The 18,648-nt window shown below is 32.6% G+C and overlaps 1 protein-coding gene across 1 annotated transcript; it reads left to right on the top strand.

The window, feature by feature from the left end:
- The first annotated feature begins 16,866 nt into the window (after positions 1-16,866).
- LOC124358351 lies at positions 16,867-17,535 on the top strand. The gene has a single exon (XM_046810651.1). The coding sequence runs from the start codon at positions 16,867-16,869 to the stop codon at positions 17,533-17,535; it is 669 nt and encodes a 222-aa protein (XP_046666607.1).
- The last annotated feature ends 1,113 nt before the right edge of the window (positions 17,536-18,648 follow it).

Raw genomic sequence — 18,648 nt, 5'->3', positions numbered from 1 at the left:
AGTCTCAAAATAATCGCGTTCCAGTCACTGTTAAATCAGGCGGCAATCTTCTAAGACAACAGTATATTAAAGGTTATTTTTAGATGTGATAAGTGCCTAAATATTGATGTATATTATGTAGGTAAGTGGATAAAAGGGTGGGATTTCTCATAAAAATTAAATTGTTAAAAAAAGTTTAACTTAATATTTTTATATATCAAAATGGTACTTACTTATACAAACATGCCTCATATGGAGATTTATATTCAGTTTGATAACTCCAAAAGTGTTCTGGGAATCTCATTATAACCCATGTATGTATTGGTGTTACAGTTAAAAAAGGTTTTCCAGCTTTAATTCTTCTTGCTAAAATATAAGTGAATTTAAAAACTAGTAAAAGTGTGATGAACTTCGGGTTTTGGGACAGATGTTCTCTTTACTTCATAACAAAAAGTGCTGTAAAAAGCAAAAACTTAATTAGCACTGAATACAGATGCTCTTGTTCCACAGCAAAATAAATTTTTGTGGTCTGCGTGTTCTTTTTCAGTATGTTTACTCAATCAACATTGTTTTCAAGCTACGAAAAGATTATGTTTTTAGTAATCAAAGATAGATCATTTTTTTAAATAATTTAATGAATTAATTATTATGGCAATTTTAAATATAAAAAATTTATATTGTGCTAAGGGTGACTCTCTTGTTACACAGATATTGCATGTTTCCATGTACTTCATTCCAACTTTTATGTTTTAAAGCTTTACTATTTATTTTAGGCCTAAATACTGAAGTCTAATGTACATACACAAATATATTGGAATAAAATATTATTCTAAGCAGACAATGAGAAACATTCAACATTCGATAACTAATATCATATATCTTACTAAGAGTGTGACAAAATAACAAAGGTCAAAGGTATATGAAGCTTAGAAATAATTCACAGATCGCTATACCTCTCCTATTCCTTTCAGATACCACGAACCAGTTTACTATAGGGTTTATTATAAATCAGAAGCCTTTCACTTTTAAATTTTATAATAATTCACGATTATAAAGGCCTTCGATAAAAACAAATCTAAAGAGGGTAATGAAATGTTTTTGTCACAGACAACTTTCTGAATCACACAAGGAATTCCCTCTAAACAGCCTTGATTTTGAAAACACATTTGAAAACGTGTGTATTAAATTTATTATAATTATATAACTTTGGTTGTTCTTCTCCCTGACCTGTTAATACAATATTATATATACATATGCCTATGAATTTATTAATTAGCGAATTCATCACCCAGTGCTTAATTTATTTCCACGTCTAACTGCTTTATAATATTTTTAAACTTGAAGACGTGAGTAGATACGTGTCTTGAAACTTTGTGTTCTTGATTTTCTAATACATAATGTTGGTAATACTGTTTGCAATATGGATGCTTCCGGTACAAAATACCATTATTGGAATATATTTCCATATGAATCAAAAAATTTAAAAATTTTCAATATTCAAAGCTACGATGAATTTAATTGATATTTTACAATAAACCAAAAATTTATGTAAATGTGCAAAAAAATATTAGTTGCAATACATTCACGATAAAAACATTTTGTGAGAATTTTATAATAATTTTAGGTATCATTACTAAATTATGTACAAATAAAATAACTAATTTTATCTCATTCAAATTAAAATTTAACATATAATAATTTATTATACGTATCTAGTTGGTAACCTGATGTGTATGAAACGTTAATGTAATTTTGATAAATTGTTCTTCTGAAATATCTTTACATAAAGTCATAATTTCCAGTAGACAATTTTAAGCTATATTCCCCTATTGCTGATATTTGCAAAAGATTTTATTGTTTCTACTAGGAGGAGATACCACGGTATCTGTATAGTATTATTTGATTTTTATATAACGTTTTAAATACAACCATAATAACTTGCCATCTTTCATACTTTGTGCTACTAAGGGAATTTACATATTGTTTTTATTCATTTTGCAGGGTCTTGTTATGTGTCGTGTAACACAACTATTTGGTAATTTGAAAAATTTCGAAAATGATGCATCTTATTTACGATATCCTCATACTAAGTACAGTTGGAGGAATTCAGGTGTGCTCGTAAGGTCTAATACTACCTTTTCAACAAATAAACGCTCTCTGTGTGGCGGGCTGCGTTTACGTGCTAGCCGCTGAGATGAAGGCGCAACAATGTCTTTAACGGCTTAAAACACACGATTTAGATTTACAGATTTGTATTGACGAATACGTTATTTAAAAAAAAAACACGTTAAACAACACTATAACAACTCATAAACCATGGTAAGTCCTATTATTGCTATTATTTGGTATTCTCTTATTATGTAATTCTACCACAATCAGCACTCTCACAAAACAGACTGATTGTAGTGAGTGTGATGTGTCATTTGGGTCATACGATTCCTGAAAGGAGGGTTTTACCCATGAGTCATAGGAAATGTTTTCGGGACGCAGCGCATAATGCTACCCCGCCACCCCTACCGACAATCACCACACACTCAAGGTCACGCGCGCAGCCAAATCCCTCGAACTGCATATAGCGTATCACATTCCCAGTAGGAAAAGTTTGGAGCTTGGAAGTACAAGTCATATTGAAAGGTTCCATATAATTTCCGTAAAGTAGGAATTGAAGGAAGGTATTATAACCTAATGTAAATTGATTGGTTTGTATAAATAATTGAATCCTTACATATATGGATTATTTTCTACACTGTACCGTATGGAATAAATTGTCTATATTCATAACTAGACCTACATTGACCTACTGTCAAGTCCAAATGAGTGTATGTTAATGTAAATGTATACCTCTTCCTTTAAAATGTATAAAACAATATCTAGCTCTGACAAAAGCTAGGAAAACAAGGTTAGCGTTCAATAGTATAATACAATCCAGTGACATAAGAAAACATTTTATTTCTACCATGTATTAGTGTGTAACGACGGATATGTTATGTATGTTGATCTGTATACATACATATTAGTTTATGGTGCTGTTTTTAATGTGTACAAAATGTCCAAATATACAAAAGCCGTATACATTTACCAAATTATTATAAAGTTAGTAATTGAACAATACATACAGAATTCATTTGGAAGTCGAGTAAATCTGGTATGCTAACATAGCAGAAGTGCTTATTTTTAGCATTGAATATAAACACAGTGAGAAGACACAAGTGGTCTCCACGGCCTTCCGCTGACTAATAGCTTTTCTGCCGGAAGTCTTTTGTCACGCTCCCTTAAATCTCTTCTCGCTCAGTTTATCAATAAAAACTTTATTGGCCAGCATGTGCAGTACTAATTTCAGAAACACACGATGATACTTTTAATGAGCATCACTGATTTATTTCAATATTAAAAGAGTATATCTCATGAAGTAAAACTATTTCTATTATCAATATAATATTGAAGAAAAAACATTTTAAATTAATACTATAACATTAGTTTGAAGTTACTGCTAAGATTTTAATCTCAATGATCTACTTATTCTGTTGCTCCTATCAGTCAAAGGGCAAGAAATGTATTTTCTTATACAGGGTGTCCAGCAACCATTCGAACAAACTTTGCCACATTGTTCAGCAGGCCAAAACTAACAAATAATGCAATATAACAGGTGCCCTATTTCGCTTCGTTTAGCGTCTGTCTGTCTGTATGTGTTTTTTGGGGAAAAAATTACTACTCAAAAACCACTTAAGATACAGAATTTAAACTTAACATTTATGTTAACCTAGTGTTGTTTCTTTTCAGTGAAAAAAATATAAAAAAATATCTCATTGCATTTCAAAATGGCGGCCGTTCAAAATTTTCAAATTGTATTAGCTTTGAAACGGCTACTTTGACAACGAATTCACCAGGATAACTTTTTTTAGCGTATTTTATTACCAATTCAACAATTTTTGTTTCAAAAAGATTGAATAACAAATAACTGAGTTACAGCACCAAACGTAAAAACAGGTTAAATCCATGCATTGCAAGTACATACAACAATGTAGTGGATTTTTAAGAATAAACTTTTTAAGGTTCTTTATTAAAATACTGAACAATTATTATAACAAAAAAAATATTACTATCATTTTTGTTCCATTTACAGTAATCAATGTGTTACACACACACAAATAAAAAAGAAACAAACTATTCACAATGCTCTTAAAAAACCAATAGCATAACATTGCATGAAAACAGCTGACCTATAAACATGTAAGCTAAAAAAAGTAAGCTATAAACATGAACTTGTGTATATGCGTTTAGCTGACTTCTGACTAAGCGTTCTGGTAATATTCCACTTCTGTTTATCTGTCTTTCTGCCTGTTTGTCTACCTTACGCTGGATATTTGAAGAACAAATTGAACTAAGCACTTGAAATTCTGCGTCTTAAGTCAAAATAAATAACAAACAGCTGGTAAAACACAATTTGATCTTTTTGTTACAGTAGCATTTAATTTATGACTTAGTTAAAAATCAGATTGAGGTATTTAAAAGAAATTATCTTAGTTTTTTTGATTAATTTTGTTAAGCAGTTTTATAATATTGTGTTAACACAACAGGCTTTAAAATATCACTAGATTACTAGGTCACGATATCTAAATACCAATTTAAGTTAAATAGTCTTTGCATAATTTATATATTGACTAATTTAATCCTATATGGTGTCTTTTAAATGATGTTTTTATATAATGTAATGAATACATGTTAAAACAATATGTATGACGATGTATAAGAACATTTTGAGTAAAATGTTAAGCCTGATTTATGTAAAACGGTAACACTCTACCTAACGGAAGAAGTTTTATGTAAAACATATTAATGAAAATTTTGCTTTACCATCCATGGTAATTTACTTAGTTACTCTTTCAGTTCAAGTTGCATTAATTTGATAGCTAATTACTAATTCAAAAACACTGTTAATCCCAGCAACTAGACATTATGGTTAACACTGTAAATACTGAAGTGAATTTCAACGAGTACATAAAAATTAACATGCCTAAATTATTTTAGTAGACAAAACTCTTGTAAAACATTTGATTAACTAAAGAGGATTAGTGTAAATAAGGATTTACCAACTATGTCAGTATATATCCGGTGGCAGTCGACCTTTCTGCTCTGATACGGATGGGGTGGGCTAGGCAGCAACGTCACAAGTCTTCTCTCGCCTAGTATAAATGATCTGAAAGCATTCTTCTCACTCAAATATATGACGGTGTTATCTAACTATCCTTCTAAACATCATCTTTAAAAATGAAGTCGGTAGGTAACCTTACCTATATAAATTCAGCATAGTTCTTACGATGCTTTATTTCCCGTGTATACACATGTAAGTGTAACATGAACGTACATAACAACGCACTAAAATTTATATATAATTTAATTATAACTAATTGAGGAAAAACACTAATAAATAAACCGACCTGTCGTGCCTGTCACTCTCTCACAAAAATACAGTCAGCCTACTGTTTTTTAAGTAATTTTGTTACCATTATATAATACACTTATGTAATAAGTCGAATAAACTCGTTGCATAGTCATGTTTGTTATATTTGCCTTGGTAGCTATTTTCATTAAATGATCTACAAGAAGTTTTATCTATATCTATATATAGATATTAGACTCCACGTCATACTCTTATACTATAGAGCTGTATATAGCTGGTATTATATGCTTGGCAACTATGTAATCAACATTTAAGACATTTCTATGTAATGAACTAACTACTGTAAATTTCACTACTTGGCGTAAGGCTGTTACATTTAGCTTAGTAACTATGTAATGAACCTGTAAGACATAAGTAAAGAACTAAGTACACCTCACGACTCGACGTTATGATGATAAACTAATTGTTATAATTACCATGTAATCCAAAGGAGATCATTTCATAATTGCAAATTAAAAACATAATTCCACATCACCCGCTTTCGATCAATGTGAATCCGTTGTACCAAATCCGTTACGCTACATCTCGAGTTGTTTACATCATTGTGTTATTTCGGCGTCGAGAGGGGTTCATTGTTTACTTGGTTTCTTGTTAGATTATAAATGGCCTTAACAAGATTTTAACAGTTTCTTTGGTAATATCAAGTTGAATGAACAAGAACAAAGGAAAGATATATTTATGAAATAAATAAAAACAAAACTCTCTGGTTATAATGAAGAAAATTAGAATTTTCTTTGAGAAGGTTTAGCCAATTGAATTTGCTCTAACATATTTCTTTGATCATTAAATCAATATTAAGATTATTATGGAAGCGTTAGCTCATACAGAGTGTTTATTGGTGTAAATTAAAGTTTTAAATAGATATAAATATACTTAAAAGGTTGTTTCGACATTCAAAATCTATTTTATTAAGTGTAACATTGCGCTCATGTTGTTGTTTAACAACAGTTAACTACTTCCTCTGAAAAATTCACATGTAAAGAAATGGCAGCAAGCATCATTCAAGCATACATTTTTCTAAATGTATAACCTTCATACCATAATATAAATAATTTGCATAAATTTCCCAAAACTAAATAAGTAACATTTGTTTACTAATTGGAACCCATCATTTTTCAGTGGTCCTGCATTCTTGTTATAAGTACGCTGTTACTTATGTATTCCCACACCTCTTTACAATTCACAATCAAATCCATTTTATTCTCACAGATCTGTTATTAAGATTTTGTGTTTTTAATAATCGTACATTTAAATGTGGTTGTACTACATATTCTAATATACTATATTGAGTACTCAGTAGTTGTTTGCTTTTCCAATAGGTCATTAAATGCTTTACCAACACAATATTACCAAACGTATTAATTATACGAGCAAATTTCGGTAATTTTAAATGAATGAAACTGAGGCTTGTGAATGTATTGCCTACCTTTCTTTATAACCAATTAAGAAAAACTGCTACATACAAAAATCAACTTATAAGTAGTATTTAGGAATGTTTTATGTATAAAAGTTTGTTAGCTATCCTATTAAATAAAAACAATTTTCTAAAGTCATCTCTATTTCTTGATAACTCACACTGTAGATGTAATCAAGAACACTATCTCGGTTTTCTCAGTTTTCCAATTCCTATAAATAATGGATGAAATTTTAATATATTAAAACATAACATGAAAATAAGTATATATTATACCTGGAAGGGATTTACGTTTTTAAACCAGATTTAAACCGTGTTGTAATCCTCCTATCTGGGTAATATTTGGTTACGCATTGGCAAAGTCGAGAGGGCCCCCTGAGTAGTTTTTGTCTATATGCATGTTATCTCAAGAACAGTCCTATAGACTTTTCAAATCTGCATAAAACTTTATTGTAATATAGGAAAAATTTACTTTTTCTTCTCTGCCTCTCCATGGGATTAGACTGAGTGTTAGCAGACATTGTTATATTGATGTTATGGGTAACATTGATGGTATCGAGTAAAACGTAGAATAAAAAAAATTGTAAAAAATGGACAGTCATTGAAAATTTTAAAACTTGACATAATAGCTCGTGTAATTCTTCACTACTCCACTGTATCGGACTAAGCTCACTAAACACAATACACAACTCAGTAGGTTATAAAAAATATCCAAACTATAACGATAAAAGTTACACAGGTACCTATGACCTAAATGAGAGCTTTGTAATTTAAACTAACATGAATTTTCAGTTTCCCGGTATTTGACATATAGGGAGTACAAACAACACACACACACACACACACACACACACACACACACACACACACACACACACACACACACACACACACACACACACATATATATATATATATATATATATATAACACATCATATATACGTTCTTTATGTTTAGCAGCTAATTATTGTAATGTATTGAGAACACTACATTGATTACAAATTGTTGATGTAATTGTGCAGGAACTATACCTCAAGTTTATAGTGTACTTTTTTATTGTTTACAAGTTTTTTATCCAAGTAAATTTTCGATTCCGTTGAAACAAAGGTTGTAGGCACCACTTACTCATCATATAGTGAAAAAGACCAGCCATATAATCACGATCATACTAGTATTTGAAAATATTTAAATAAAAATATAAACTACAAATGTTCTTTTGTTTCTTTTTGTTCAGATAGGTTGCCAATAGATTCTTAGATTGAATTTTAAATAATTATCGGTAAATTTTTGAGAGGTGTTTTAGTAATTAAGATTAGAAATGCCCAGAGCCATAAAATAATTATAGGTAACAGTTTATCACTCAAAAGATGGGTGTAGCATAAATTAACAAAATTAACAATTTTGTGACTAAAATTTCGTTGAAACTCCTTTTTATGGATACTAAAAATCTTACCAATTTACTCAATTTCTATAAGGGTTTTTAAACACCGTGTAAGAAATTTTAATTCATTATTGTGGTAGGCTTCCATAACAGACAAAGTTTCAGATTTTTAGATACCGTTTAGTAGCCTCATGTATTCGTTTTTTGTTTTTAATGGATGATTACTGTGTCGAACCTGTTAATGAACCTATTTGGTGTACTGTACGTATCAATATAGTTAAATATGAACATCCTAAACCTGAGGATAACAGGGCTAACTGTTCAATACTAATAACGGTGAACAGACTCAGAGGACGTACAAATCAGAACCGGAAGATGACCGCATACTATACTTGTCCGTGTTAGGTGTTGTTGTGTATGTGTATTTGTCGAAAAACTTTGGTTTATTTATAATGTTTGTCTACCAGATTTTTTTAGTTTTTTCTTTATTTCATAACATAGCATATAATGGTGTTATAATAGCAGGCCTCAAAATATGAATACACACTACCCTAGGCTTGAAACCGTGGTCATACAACAACAAGAAGGCAATAAAATCAAATAATTTGTTTCATAGAGACGAAGATAGAACCTAAAAGCTCTCTCTCTCCCTCTATAATTTTATGGCACGCCAGATAGATTAGTGTGAAAGATATCTCATGCAAAACATTTTAATAATGCTACATTTATTAAATGTTGAGAATGAATTGGAAATATTAATTGCGTAAGCAATGACGCAATGAGAACTAGAAAATTTGTTTATGATATGAAGATTTATTGTAGGGATAGATGGTTCTGGTTCCCCTTGTTATTAACGTATATGTAAGTCTTCCTGACGGCTTAATTTCCTAATGATTCCTTTAGTTACTACTTGGTATGAAAATATAATATCTTTGTTACACATGTTTAAGTGATCCTTCTTAACAAAACACGAGTTAATCATAAATGAATAAGCAATCCCGTCTGCGCTTTGCAGAAGTTGGCTTTAAACTATCTTAAATTCCACAGTTAATTGGAACGGAAACTAGAGTCACCGAAAGCAGTTGGAATTGTTCACAGATTGTTCTCCTTGAGTTGTCTAGAAGTTTCTTAAACGTGTGGGTATCGACGTGTATTCACTTCTCTGTTTTTACAAGCTCTGTATAGTAAATGGTATAAGTTATAGAATTCATCGTTTCGTTGTAACAAAAATAAAGATCTATGTGATTATTTCAAGTTATTTTAAATACGTGATACGGTCAGGAAATTGGGTAAGTGACATCACAAATAAATATAATTTAGATCAATAACCACTGTACACAGTGTATGATAAGTGTGTTAATGAGTATAACGACCATCAAGTTTTATAGAAAACTCAATTAATATCACATATTTAGAACATTATAACTGGTTGGAACTCTGATTTTAATACTAAATAAGTAATTTCACTCATATTTGGCAGAATAAGTAGCGCGCTGTTGTGCGTAAAAGTTCCCAAATACTGTTTCTGTGGTAGTATACATCATTAACAAACATCGTATACTATGATAAACATTGTGCTGTTTCTTGCTACAAGCTATACTGTATTACTTATCTCAAATACCTGGGAATATTTCAGTGAATCTAAAGGAGAAATGAAAGGTGTTGTGGTCTATTTGTCGTTATTAGGACGAAAGACGCTTTGTCTGGAGCGGGTCATTACGGTAAAAGCTCGGCAAGGAGTACATAATGCAGTCACCAGGCATTGTTTCGGCGCCTCCTTAACTACGCTATGCCCTATTTGTTACTCTAGAAAGGATGAACAGTGGTTACAAATATTATTCCCATTCTTCCGTTTTCTATCTATTCCAAAGTCGAGAATGCTTAAGGTATAAGAATGCTTGCAAGTTTTCTTTCAATTTACGATAACTTTTAAAATCTAAATATTCCTTTAAACTATTTAAAATAATAAAAAAAAAAAATAGATCACATATTTGTATGTCTTTTTATTCGGCCTAATTATAAATATTATATGAGCTTCGTGAAACTGATGTTACAGAGCGCTGTTTACTCAGTAATGTACCAGGTGAGGCTGATCACCCGTGCAGTGTGTATAGTTAGATAAAACACAGTGCTTTTCGCATAAATCGCCCCATTGGGCGATGAAGTCCAAGTATGTTCATTAAAATCCATGCATAGAATGTTCAAAAATTGAGACTCGTAAATACGAATTTAAATATTATATCATGTAAGCCTAGGGCATCATTATATGGGAATTTTATTTTTGTTTTAGTTTTATTAATAGGAATTCATCAGCGAAAACAAAATTAACACATCTCAATCCGTTTAAAAATAGCATCTTTATTATAATTGTCGTAATTTACGGAACTTTATGTATTTTCAGTTTTATTTTTTTTTCATTCTGATTCTGATTTCTTGCTATATGACTACTTTTAAGGGTATTTTGATACCCCCAACTGAAATTTATAGAAATAAAAAAATAAGACAAAGTTTCCAAATATTTACAGCATAATGTTGTACATCGTTTTAAAGTTCTAGTTACGGTGTATATTTAAATATTTTATTGTATCTAGAATTGTTTTTGGAAATAAACAAAAATCTGATTTTTACATAATGTTCCCAATGTTGTAACTTAGCAATGTTGTGGGAGTGCCGATGGCCGAGTGGTCTAAGACGTTGGAATTTTAGTCTGAGTTAGAGATAGCGCAGGTTCGACTCCTGTCTGTGACCGTTGCACTTTTTATCAGTACCATCGACCTTGTACTGTATCGACTCTCCCCCTTATTCTGTTTGATAAGATCCTCGCACAGGCCAGTGGCACATGAGGACGGGCAGAATAAGGGTTAAAAGGGGATCGGCTCCTTCTTTTATTCTAAAAAAATTCTATATTTATAAATTGTACTACTTGAAAACATTATAGAGAAATCAAAACGATTTAAATAAAAATTTTTAGTTGTGTCGTGTTATTAAAAGAAATGGTACTATTAGGCTTAAGTTGTTAGTAAAACATAATAGTTTTGTGTGTTTTTCATGTTTTGTTGTTTACTTAAACAATTTTTAAAAATTGAACAATTAATACAGAATTAAATTTAACAGTAACGTTGAAAAAAAAACTTATTTCACTAGTTTACAGCTAATTAAACTGCAATTCAGTAGCTCGCAACACCTCTTGGCTACTGATCACATTTATAGCATTCGTGGTTCGATGTATCATATCTCCGACTGTTGTCGGTTGTGTAGTGAATAATAAATCTATGTATATATGTGCAATGAAAATAGATATTATTTGATCCAAATAAAATCGATCTCATAATTTCTTTGTTATATGTTTAATAATTTATCATTGGCGTGGCCATTTTAATTCACTGCATGTTTATTGTATTGCACAATTATTGTATAGCTATAATGTATGTGGTTAAACAGCAACTACGTATTCTGAAATTTTATAGTAAAAGATCAATAAATATGTATATAATTATAAACAATAATATAGATCAATAAATATTGAACTCAGATCTGTTCTTTATTACATGAGAAATATAAGATCCAATTACCACTTCTAATACTTTTAATTTGATATTTAAAAATTTTTCATGTGCAATATAGGTATTAATGACCAAAACAATATACACCAATGAAATTGGTTTGGTTGTTCTTTTCAAATGTTTTATTCTGAAAGAACTCTAGATACAAAACATAATAATAAGATTACTTTTACTAGTTATAAGTGTTTATATTTATTAAAATAATTTTCAAAAATTTCATATAAGAAACCTACATAAACAAGCAAATATGATAAGTATGTATCAGACGTAACACAAAACAGATTAACGTCTTCTAAAACCCAGATAAGAGAGGCCACTTGACATTGTCGTTGAGGAACGTGTCGGTGGGTAAACGTCACTTGATACTTAACCCTCACACCCTTCAACCCTCGTCCTCTCCCTTGTCCAACTACACTAATAGCCTGACACACCTTTAACCCTGGCACTTTTCTTTTGAATAAAGACCGCGCTTTAGACCATGAGTTCTTCCAAATAATTAGTACTTTAATAAAGCCTCTGGAAAACGTTACTGCTCAAAGTTTAAATGTAAATATTATTGTACATAATATGACACAACAATAAAACTATACTACCCAGGATCCTTACTAAAAGTTAATACAATTTTACTAGTGAAATTCAAACTTCCTGAGTTGTAATTTTTGAGGCCTATTGCAAAGGGCTTTTGGTGAGAAATTTAAATTAACAGAATTTAAAAGGCTGGTACAACTGTTTAGTTAGATTAAGTTAGGCCTCGTTGAAGTTCATGGCAAAATTTCAAACTTGAAGCTTATTTCAATATTTAAATATACCTATATACAATAGACAGTATTAGAGAAAACATATTTTTATGCTCTCAGGCAAACAAAAGAGAAATCGTGTGAACCTACTGAGTGATGGGTTTCAGTGACATTAAGCCAAATTTAATCTTTGGTCTTGCACTATTATAGAATTCAATCCTGTCTATTTAGAAGTAAAGTTCATGTACGTTTAAAATACAATACTTAAAGCCTACCATGGACGGATTTCCCACTAGGCACACTACCACGGATTTCCCACCAGTGCCTAGAGACGGCACGTCTCAGAGGCGGTACGGCCTGACGGGTGCCGCCGCGCCGTGCCGGCTGGTCCGAACTGTCCTGTCGACCCGGCGGCGACTAAAAACGGCAGTCAAGGAGCGCTCTCATTGCAATATAGAACGTTAATCAAAAACATAATAAATTACATTAATGCAATCCATTTTCTAACCTTTATGTTCAAACGTGCATATTATTATTACAAAACTACTTTAGGTATTCTATTATTTTACTGCATTGAGGTATATTTTAAGCTGTACATTTCAACGGTTGGCAATACTGTCTATCAAACAGATCACCTTCAGTAGTGTTTAGCCTCATAATTTGTAATGAGTCGTGCTTATTAAGATTTAGTTTTACGTTAGCCTAATAGATATTTTGTTTTGCTCGTTGATAATAATAATAATGAGAGAGAAACAAAAATAAATGTGGTTCGTGTTACCGTAAACTTGCTAGTGAAAATATAGAAAAAGAATCTAACATACTTAAACTTATACAAAATTGGAGAGTATTTTTAAATCTCTTGATAAACCTAGTGAAAGTGGGGAAGGCTGTTCGCCATGGCAACAACATATCGGGTCAGATAGGGCTCTTCACAGTGGAAATGGCGATCAAGAAACCAGTGTCGATGACCAGAACGTTTTGAAGTGAGAAGTGATAACGAACTGAACAACGTTGACGCCATTTTATAAGTAAGCAATATTTCGTAACAAACTGGACAAATCTTTACCGTAAGTGACGACCCCACTGAATGGAAGATAAATGATGCTACAACTGATATATTATTAAAACAATTTATAAACCAGAAACAAAGGTTGTGATGATGACTTTTAAAACTCAAATATAGAATTCGGTAATAAAATAAGATATGTAAACAAAAATATTTTTAATAGGAAACTAACAAATCGAGAAACTATGTCAAGAGATTACTTGGTGTATTTGAAAAGCACAGGTTCGGTATTTTTTCGCTTCCTGCAGATTATTTGGTTCTTATCAAGCAGGTTCCAAATTACCCAGTGAAGGTATTTCAGACTGGATAAATACCGGAGCGATTGTTTCTACCTATGAAAATTCACAAAAACACATAAACTCCAAATTAGCGTTATTCGGGACCCTTGAAAGTTAATTTGATTCTTACGTTGAAACTGAACGGAAATATTGGATACATGTTTTGGAAAGAGTGATTGCTGTGGTGAAACGCTAGCAAGCAGGAGACGTCCGTTTCAAGGGTCGGATGAGATATTTGGGTCAATACAAAACGGCGAGTACATGATGTCCTTAGTATCAATAGCCGAATTCGACCCTTTCTTTGCTGAACATATACGAAAATTTGGTAATCCAGGTTCAGAGAGAACATCTTATCTTTCATTATTTATTTGTAATAAGGTCATTGAACTGTTATCTTCTACAGTAAAAGATTTCAAAATTAACGAGGTGAAACAGGCCAAGTATTACTCCTTTTTTATTGGACTCAACAACTGACATAAGTTACACTGACCGATTGTCATTCGTTTTTCGGTTTGTTAAAGAAAATGGCATTGTTGTTGAATGATTTCGTATGTTTTTACCAAATACGGAACAGAAATCTGAGGAGTTAGCTAGATCTGTAATTTAGCCTATGTGTTAATTTCAAACTCCATTGATTTAGCAAACTACAAAGGGCAGTCACATGATAATGCAAGCAACATGTCAGGCGTATACAGCGGTTTGCAAGCTAGGATAAAAGATGAAACTCCTAAAGCATTATTTGTCCCTAGCTCGGCTCATTCATTAAATCTTGGGAGCACATTATGCTGCAGGTTACTGTCCAGAAGCATGCACTGTCTTTAACCTAATTCAAAACATCTACAAATTTTTCGTTGCATCTACTGTGAGACGGTAATGTCTACTTAGCTTTACTCAAAGTAAAAGTAAAACTCTCAAAGGTTTGTCAGAAATAAGGTGGAGTGCTCGTGAAAGTGCATGTAAAGCTCTATGTGAAAACTTAGAAAGTGTAATTCTGAGTTTGGAGACATATAAAGAGGACACTAACGAGAAACCTCAGGTTAGGAGTAAAGCGACGTGACTCCTGAAATGCCTAAATTTACTAGATTGGAAACCAAGGTTATGATGGACCTTTGGAACGACATTATATTGAACAGATTTAAAAAGTTAGTCAAACTTTACAAAAGGTGGACACGTCCCTAGAGTGAGTAGTTAGAGTATATGACTCATTGGTCATTTTCGTCGACTCTCTTAGAAATACTTTTCGTGTGAATGAAGAAAGGGACAAGAAACTGTGTGATTTAGAGTATGAAACAAACGTCAAAAAAAGGAAACTCCAAGAGACGAAACCATTGAAAACAAAATCATCCTTGCAGGCCATGATAAATTTAGAGCTTTACTGAAGCGCAAAAACGCTTATTACGTTATTGGCGATAAGTTCTCAGTTTTTAACAATCTATCGTCGTATCTAGCTAAGAAATATTATTGAGCGTGCTGAAAAATTTATCTTTTTATGAAAATTATCTAGGAAAATCATTTTTAAATGAGTGTATACACTTATCTGGCCTTCTGAAGATTGGCGGTGTTAAGAATAAGAGCGTTCATTTTCTGTATTAAAAAGAATAAAATCTTACCTTAGATCAAGAATAAATAAAAAAAAACTGAACTCGTTGGCTCTTCTACACACCGAGGTTAAACTTTTGAAAGGCGATCAAATAAAAGTTAAAAACTTAATAGAGGAGTTTGAAGTGATTAAAATAGGAGGAAACCAATGTAAAGAAACATAAGAAAGACTTCCTTCAGCAGGAATCATTGATACTTAGGTTATTAACATATTTTTTGTTAATTGTTATTAAAGCATTTTAAGAATAAATTTCTAATTCGCAAAAGTATAAACCTTTTAAATGTAATTAAAATATAAATAAAGTACATTTTGGCGTTTTTATGAATACCCGTTTATGAACACGACAGATTTAATGTTTTTTTTAATAATGACTATGTGGCACATTTTAAGGGGCAGCAGTCAGAAAACCTTGCCTAGGGGCAAAACAATCAAGTCTTCCTATGAATGATTTTTCTACATACCATGCCAAATGACACGTTCAAATTTATGTTCATTAATGTAGGTATGACATCAGTATTTACATCATAAAATTCCACACCAGAAGTCGTCACAAAATGATTAGGCATATGCTGGGGTTGTTATATTTCAAAAATCCCTTCTGAGTGTACTCAGAATTTTTTCTCATATTTTCTCTGTATTATCATGGTTACCCATAAAACCAATTAAAATTTATTCCCTAACACTGAACTAAATGCCGTGGAATGGCATGCTCTATCATCGAAACTTAATGTTTCCTATATAGTAATGTGGCTTCGTACGTAATGTAAAGTATATTCAATTCAATGTTTCAATTAACTTCAATGCTTTATTGTATAGACAATATAAAATGCATCGTAATCGTAATAAAATTTAAAAGTAAAATGTTGCTTTCATCATTACAGTGGCTCTCATTCAGACATACAGTTCTTTATTCACCCATATTGTCATTCATTACATAATCATTCCACTCTAATGACATGGTCAGTCTGCCAAATATGTGCTCCTCCAATTGTTTGCTCTGAACTCACTATAAACAGCTACCGAGATCAGCGTGGTTTTCAGACGAGTTTTAAATGCCTTAGGCACTGTGGCGTTTTTTATCGAATTTGACAATTTGTTAACGAACTTAACTCCTACCTGCAAAATCAATCGTTCATAAGCCACCATCCTGTGTCTTCTAGTACGGTAGTTATTCCTACTTCTATTATAATAAGAGTGTACGTAACTATCTCTTTCGACCGCGCATTTTGATTTGATGTTTCTACAATATAAAGACAGGGAAGCGTCAACAATTTGAGATTGTTTAATACTGGTTTGCACGACTCTCTCTGTTGAAGGTTTGCAGTAATTCTAACTGTTTTTCTGCAGGGTTAACATTCTATGAAAATGTACTCCGTACGAGAGATATGGATAGATTATTCCATAGTACGCAGTCATCAGGAATTCCCGCCACTATAGTATCCGATAATGGAACTCAGTTTTTGTCCAATGAATTCAAGAGAATGTGCTTTGGGCACGGTATCCGCCATGTGACGACTTCGCCTTACTACCCACAGCCCTCCCACGCAGAGCGTTTTAACCGTAATCTGCGATCAGCCCTCATCGCTTTCCATGCTAAAAATCACGAGACGTGGGACCAAGAACTCCCTTGGATTCAATTTGCTTTTAACACAGCTGTTCATGAAAGTCACAAGGCGGTGCCCTTCGAGTTGTTGTTTGGGTTTCCACCCAACAACCCTTTGGCTAATATTTGGAGGATTGGGGACCTTCTGCCACCGCCTGGTACTCCTGATGTTGCTAGCACTTGGGCAGCTGCCCGGCGAAATCTTTTCAGGGCTAGGGAATTGCTGAGGAGGAAGTATAACAAGGGGCGTGTGGCTAACCCTTTCCGAGAGGGGGAACTTGTATATTGTAGAGCTCATCCGACCAGTTCGGCCGTGGACAAAAGGGCTGCAAAGTTGTCTTATCGGTGGACAGGCCCCCACCGTATCTTTAGGTTTCTGACTCCGGTGACGGCTCTGTTGGGGATCCCCAAACCGGCAAGGTTTATCGAAAGGCACATATTTCTCATCTAAAGCCTTGCCGGGGAATTCCTTAACTGGGGAGAGCTTCTTGAGTTTCCTTGTTGGAGAGGGGAGTCTCCCTTGTGGGGGGGGTGTCTGAGCCGGGTCAAATTCTCGTTCCCCTTTCGGTTTTCCCGACTCTTTTTTTTGTTATAGTGTTTTATTTTGTTGTTGGTGTTTGCTCTCGTTGACTCTTCGAGGCTTTGGTGTCGTCTGCGACTGGATCGAGAGAGTAGCTACTTTCACTTCTGTTCAGACCGTTACTAGTGAAGTTTATTTTGTTTAACCCTTTTATTTAGTTTTGGGTTTTGTTTTGGGTTTTGTTCTGCCCCAAATGTCTGGCTAAACACGGCTGTGTCAACTGACGAGTGAGTAACTGTTCTCTATTTATATTTTACTTATATTTGTTCGTTTAGCAGGTTAACCTCAATAAGCGTGTGGTTCTGAATTTAAGTTATAGGTTCTGGGGATTCTAGTTTTGTATTTATTAGTTATGTGTTATTTAGTAACTTGTCTCCTTTTCTCCCAGCCTTAGGAGGCCGCTAAATTGTTTTTTTTACTGACCCTTGAAACTGGCAACTTTAACTTTTCCCATTGTTTTTGTTTCTTAGGCTAACTGTTATTTGGGGGAATTTAAATTGGGATTTATGTTTTCCGGATTTAACTTTTATTCTGTCAACTCTAGGCAAACTGTTTTCACCCTGTTTCTAAGTTTAAGTTTTTAGCCTAGATAGGCCTAGAGTTTAATATAAGCCTAGATCAAAGGGTTTCTTAGGCTATCTTTTGTTTCCCTAAATTTTCAGGGGGATTTACCTTATTATAGCTGCAGGGAGCTTTTCCCCTGCTTTTCAGAAAGTTTTCAGCTAATTCGGTTCAGGAATTAACTCTAAATAGTGTATTTTATAAGTTTTTCCATAATTTTAGTTTCCTTGGTAGTTGTCTTGTATTATGGTTATTATTTTTTTTTATGTACCACCAAATGTTTATATTAAGCTCTCTCTGCTTGACCCAGATGTCCCTGCTACTTTTACTAAAGGTTCCAACTCCTTTTGTGCTTGCTTTTACTTACTGTTAGTCTTTAAAGTTGAAATTCTGACCTTATCTTAATTTTTTTGTACTTGGTTA

Source organism: Homalodisca vitripennis, chromosome 3, assembly GCF_021130785.1.
Source record: "Homalodisca vitripennis isolate AUS2020 chromosome 3, UT_GWSS_2.1, whole genome shotgun sequence".
In the NCBI taxonomy this organism is placed as follows: domain Eukaryota; kingdom Metazoa; phylum Arthropoda; class Insecta; order Hemiptera; family Cicadellidae; genus Homalodisca; species Homalodisca vitripennis.
The sequence above is the reverse complement of the archived record's forward strand: the minus strand, read 5'-3'. Positions and strand labels throughout refer to the sequence as shown.